Below are 6286 nucleotides of genomic sequence, written 5' to 3'. Positions count from 1 at the left end.
TTGATATATATCATCTGGTTCACTTTCTATCAACTTTATCTTTTTGAATAAATGGTGATCTAACAGAAAATTAATTCTAGGATTAAATCGAATGTTACCTATCCAATTATATATATCCCAATCCGATCTTTTAATCACACATAATTGATCATGGATTACTATTTAACTAATTTTTTCCCCCAACTGAAAATCTTACCCGGATCCTCTATAATATAAAAAGTTTGTGCCTACTACAAACTCGAAGCACAAGAACTATGGCCCTCCAAAACGATTATTTTCAACATACCTTATTTATTGCCATGAACTTTCTTCTATTTTCATCTCAGTTGCTGATTTTTCTACTAACACTTTCAAACTCTGCCTCTGCAACAGAGTTCAAGATCAAAATTCCGAGGCTTAGTCCTACCGGAGCAGGATTAACCGTCGATCATGAGTTGGAGACTTCATTTTCGTGGTTGTCATCACCATTGTCGACGGACTACAATACATTTTATTACACCCAAACACTCGATCATTTCAACTACAACCCAGAAAGTTACACAACTTTTCAACAAAGATATGTGATCAATTCCAAGTATTGGGGTGGCTCAAAGAGTAGTGCACCAATTTTGGTTTACTTTGGTGCTGAAGCACCACTGGATAGTGATCTTAATATAATTGGTTTTCTCAGTGAAAATGCCATTCAATTTAAAGCTCTCCAGCTTTATATAGAGGTACATAATAATATATAAATATATATATCAAATTCAATTTCAATTCGTACTTTTTTTTTTTTAACGGAAAATTCTTTTCAATTGAAATTAAGTAGAAATCTGATTTATTTGGTTTTTGTTATTATCAGCACAGATACTATGGTAAATCAATTCCATTTGGATCATGGGATGAAGCACTTAAAAATGCAGGCACTCTTGGGTATTTTAATTCAGCTCAAGCTATAGCGGATTATGCAGATGTGATCTTACATGTGAAGAAGATATTGAAGGCTGAAAAAGCACCAGTCATTGTGATTGGAGGATCCTATGGAGGAAGTGAGTAATTTAATTATATAACTCCATTTTCATGATAATAATAATAATAATAATAATAATAATAAAATTATTAATATTCTTTTCCACATATATATATATATATATATACACACATATATATATTATTTATTGCAGTGCTAGCTTCATGGTTTAGATTAAAATATCCCCACATAGCTCTTGGAGCCTTGGCCTCATCAGCTCCAATTCTTTACTTTGATAACATTACACCAGAAGATGGATACGACACCATTGTCACCAAGGATTTCAGAGTAATTTTATCAAAATTCTTTATCTAATTTATGTTTTAATTTCACTTTTCTCTTAATTTCCTCTCTTTTATGTCTCTAAACTTCAATGGTAGTGAATAACAACATGTATACACATGTACAGGAAGTTAGTGAGAATTGCTACCAAAGCATACGAAAATCATGGTCCGAAATCGATAAAATCGCTGCCAAAAGCAACGGGATTTCAATGCTTAGCGGAAAGTTTCATACTTGCAAGTATGTAACTATAATATTAAAATTACCAAATTTGTTTATACATAAAAATTCAAAAAGAAGAAATTTTTAAAAAAAATCAATAAAGAGTAATTTCTTAGAAAACACTTCTGATAAAAGCATAAGCAAAAACTATTCCAAAAAGGGCCTTAATATAAACTAGTGGGAATAACAAAGTTAAATTGGTGTTTGTTTTGTGTTAATTAGACCATTGAAAGGGCCATCAGAACTGAAGGACTACCTGGAATACATGTATTCAGTTGCAGCTCAGTATAATCGGCCACCTAAGTATCCGCTAAATCAGGTCTGTGCTGGCATTGACGGAGCTTCAGTTGGAAGCGATACACTCGACAAAATATTTGCAGGAGTTGTTTCTTATATAGGAAACAGGCCATGCTATGTCAATCAACCCCAAATTGTTTCTGAAAGTGCTGTAGGTTGGAGATGGCAGGTATATAGGAATTAATATTTATGATATGTTTTTACATATTCAAATTCTTATATATATATTCTTATATATATATATATATATATATGTATGCTTATGGTCTTGTATATCATAATTGTATATATATATTGCAACTTTATTTCGATGATATGAAGATTTAATTTGGTCCTGTTTGCAGTAGAAAATACCAAATAAGAATCCCTTATTTAAAGGTTATACAAGTTAATTATGGGTTACCTTATAATATATATATATATATATATATATAGATATAGCGGTAGGATGTACCACTTGGTTTGTCCACAAACAATTTCGGTTAAAAAAGGGTAGTTACCTCCATAAACTTTATAAAAACATCTCCATTACCAAAGTTAAACAATTAATTCTGTCTTTTATTTTTATTTTTATTGTTTGTTCTATTTCAACACCCTGTTGCGTATCCAAAGTGTTGCATTATCGCATACATATATAAATTTCACTCGAACTTAGGAATTAAAAAAAAAAAATGTGAAATTAATGTATAGCAGAGACATTTTAATTAATTTATGGAATTAAAAGGGAAAAAATAAAAAGCATATAAAATCATTAATAATCTTTCCACTTGTTAGAAGTAGTCATCGTTTAAATAATTAACAGCACCAATAGAAAATTCATACTATATATATATATATATATTTTTTTTTATTTATTTATTTATTTATTTTTTTTGTGTTTGTGTGTGTGTGTCTAGTCTCTCTTTATTTACAAAGGAATTGTCAATATAGTAGGCATTTTGTGATTGTTACTGATAAATTAATTGTGGAAATTAGGAATAATATTGAATGATTTGAATATTGTTTTGGTGCATATACAGACATGCAGCGAATTGGTAATTCCCATGGGGCGCAACAATAATACCATGTTCCAACCTGCACCTTTTAATCTAAATGCCTATATTAAACAGTGCGAAGACTCGTATGGTGTCCCACCTCGTCCTCATTGGATCACCACTTATTATGGAGGCCATGTACGTCTTCTTTCTTTGTATATTTCCAATATATATGCAGTATTTTTTGTATTTTTTTTTTGCTTGACATGGCGGTGATGTAATGTGTGACGTGACAATGCTGCAAAGGATGTTTCTTGGAGTTCAAATATATACACATAAATATATATATATATATATATATTCTCGATCAACTATTTCAAGCTTAAACTCAACTGGTTGGTTCATCATTTCTCGCTCTAAGTAACTTTGAAAAACACTTCTTTTTTTTGTTACTGCCACCCCCCCCCCCCCCCCCCCCCCCCCCCCCCCCCAAAAAAAAAAAAGCCATGTTTTTGTCGTGCATTGACTTGTCTATATACATATTTTAATCCATATCTACAATATATATAATTAGTTATGTTTATGATATAAATGAATTCAACAATTTTCAGGATATAAAACTGATACTCCAGAGGTTCGGTAGCAATATCATTTTCTCCAATGGCCTGAAAGACCCTTATAGCATTGGCGGGTAAGTAATTAATTAAGTAAAAAAAAAAAATTGAAACTTATTTTAATTCCATAAATTGACGATTTAATTAAATTTTAGTTGACCAAACTTAAATAATATATTTTGATCTCTCTCATTCTACAGGGTGTTGGAGAACTTATCAGACAGTCTTTTAGCCATTCATACAATCAACGGTGAGTAAATATTCAACTATCAATATTCTCCAAATTAAACAAAACAATTTTAAAATTAAAAGTGCATCACACTTTCAAATTTATGAATTAAGACTCAAGAAACTATTATATATATATATACACAAATGCATATATGCATTAAAGAAATAATAAAATATATTATGTATTAATTAATATTGGTCTTGCAGGGTCACATTGCTTGGATATTCTACGAGCAAATAAAACTACGGATCCTTCTTGGTTAGTAAAGCAGCGAAAAACTGAAGTGGAAATAATTAAAGGATGGATTGCAACGTACTATGCAGATCTTGCAACAATCTTCAGTAAATGAAGATTCCATAAGGCAATATTTGATTTTATAAACATTTCAAAGAGGCTGGGAAAAATTATAGAAAAATGGTAGAAAATTAATCATTAAAAATCTCTTTTATTTCTTCAAAAAAAAAAAAATCTATTTTTCATTTTTAGGAAGGTCATTTCATATCTTAATTCGAAGAAACAGAAATATTGGGCTTATATTATGTTCTAGTTGCCAGTACAATTTTTGGACTTTGGATCCTTTTAATGTCTTCATTGGGTTCATTAATAACCCATCTTGTCAACTTAATCATCACCGATGGTAGTAGTTTAGTGGAAGGAACCCATTCAGCTTTCATATCTGCAAGTTTTGATGTTCGAATTTTGACAAATTCTATTATTGCTTCGGATGGTCCCATGCCACAATACTACGTGGCATAGAATTACGGCCTAATGCTTATGATACTACCAAGAGACATTTTTTTTTATTTACCCAAAAAAAAAAAAAAAAAACAAAACAATAAACTTGTCAACCTGATCATCTTTGTCCTAGAATATTACACGTGACCTTTTTTTTTTTTTTTAAACAAATCACCTAATTTACAAACTACCCAAAATCCATTTTTATTTCATATGATTCGAATCTGTGCTTTTATGGACATAGCATTTCGTCAGAACGTTACGCGTGATCTTGAATAGTATTTTTTATACTTATTTTATTATTTTTTTTTGTGAAAAAGATTCTTGGTGTAACTTTAAATAGGATGATTCATTTACAAGTAACTAGTCTACAAGGCCCTTTTTTTTCTTCTTTTTTTTTTTAGCTATCCTTTTTTTTTTTCTGCTTAAACAATAGAAAAATTTTATGTTCATTTTTCTTTTAATTTCTTTATTTATTTTATGTATGAGTTTTTGTGAAAATTTGTAAACTCTTATCTCCTTTTCACATATATATATATACACACACACACACACTGTGACATCCCGTCTCGAAGAACATCGGAATTTTCTTTCACATTGACCGAAGTTAACCGAGTTTGACTGCCGTTGATAGAGAGGAGTCAAATTTTGAATTTTTGTTTCGCGTGTAATTTTGTGTTGACCAAGGCACCATTGTGAAGTACATATCATCCCGAGTTTGTAGACTAGTAGCACATCGAAATCAAAGCTACGATTTGAAAGTTATGAGTAAAATAAGTTAAGGTCCAAATTGGAAGTTATGAGCAAAATAAGTTGAGGTCTGAAATGTCTAAGGGGTGCTAGAGTTGACTTTTTGTTCATGCAAAGTTGAGCTTTGACTCATGCATGGCTGTGAAGTACTCGTCGATATGAGTCCATAGACTAGTGGCACGCCTAATTTGGACATTTCCTTTAAAATTTATGGACCTGCAAAGTTTTTCTAACGCTGTAATATTTTATATTATTTTATGCTTGGGTAAAACGTGTGCACAGTACGTGCCACGTGTCAAAATCTCAGCCACTCCCATGAGTGCATAGTGGCACCCACGAGATGATTTCTTATTGGCCAGACCGCGTGTGGGCCGGGGGGAAGAGAGAGAGAATGTGAGGAGGAGAGAGAGGGAGAGCCACTACCAACTGGCCACAATCGTTTCTTCCCTTTTGGCCACCATTTCCATACATGTGCCACCCCACCACCTCCGCATCCTCATTTCCAGTCAGCCCACCAAATTTCATGGCCAACCGACAACCGACGCACCTGAATCGAGACTTTTTTGATGGCGCCGCCGATTGCTTCAAACCCATATTTCTCCCTATTCCGACATCCGTTTGCCTCATCGCTGATCCCATCCATTCACCCATCCTCCGATCTACATTTCCTCCAAAAATCACAGCTAATGGCCACTAGATGCACCGTTGGCAACGACGGTTTCTGATGACCACAACAACTCATTGGAAAATCCAATTCCACCCAGTTCCCAGTCACACCACCCACCTCCTCCCACTAATTCCGACCCCCTGAACCCAAATCCAATGACCATTTTCCTCAATTCTTAATGGATTGTGAGAATCAAGGGCCCCAAACCCGAGAGCTTTCTAATGAGATTCCGGCCACCAGGAGTCCGATCTCCGAAAAGTAAGACCAGATCCGTAATCTTCGCTTCACAAGTTTCGATTCGGTATATCATTCGTAAATTTTGGTTGTCGTTTGTGTTCGCTCCCCAGGTACCCGTTTGTGAATTACCCAATTAAAATATTAATATATTTAATTGTGTGTAATGTTGATATTTTAGGTGTACGTGTGGGTAGTGGAGTTAATCCTGTGGAGGATCTTGATTGATATACGTGCTCAAGGTGAGTGACTCACCTAAAAATTAATTTC

The 6286-nt window shown here is 33.1% G+C and overlaps 1 protein-coding gene across 1 annotated transcript; it reads left to right on the top strand.

The window, feature by feature from the left end:
- Positions 1-261: 261 nt before the first annotated feature.
- LOC125420902 (uncharacterized) lies at positions 262-4018 on the top strand. Its single transcript, XM_048468257.2, has 9 exons — positions 262-713; positions 842-1028; positions 1164-1297; positions 1419-1531; positions 1736-1979; positions 2830-2982; positions 3396-3475; positions 3599-3648; positions 3837-4018. Exons 1-9 carry the CDS (start codon positions 300-302, stop codon positions 3977-3979), a joined length of 1518 nt encoding a protein of 505 aa, XP_048324214.2. The 5' UTR covers positions 262-299; the 3' UTR covers positions 3980-4018.
- Positions 4019-6286: the final 2268 nt, after the last annotated feature.

The sequence above is a fragment of the Ziziphus jujuba genome, chromosome 10, assembly GCF_031755915.1.
Source record: "Ziziphus jujuba cultivar Dongzao chromosome 10, ASM3175591v1".
NCBI lineage: Eukaryota > Viridiplantae > Streptophyta > Magnoliopsida > Rosales > Rhamnaceae > Ziziphus > Ziziphus jujuba.
The sequence above is the reverse complement of the archived record's forward strand: the minus strand, read 5'-3'. Positions and strand labels throughout refer to the sequence as shown.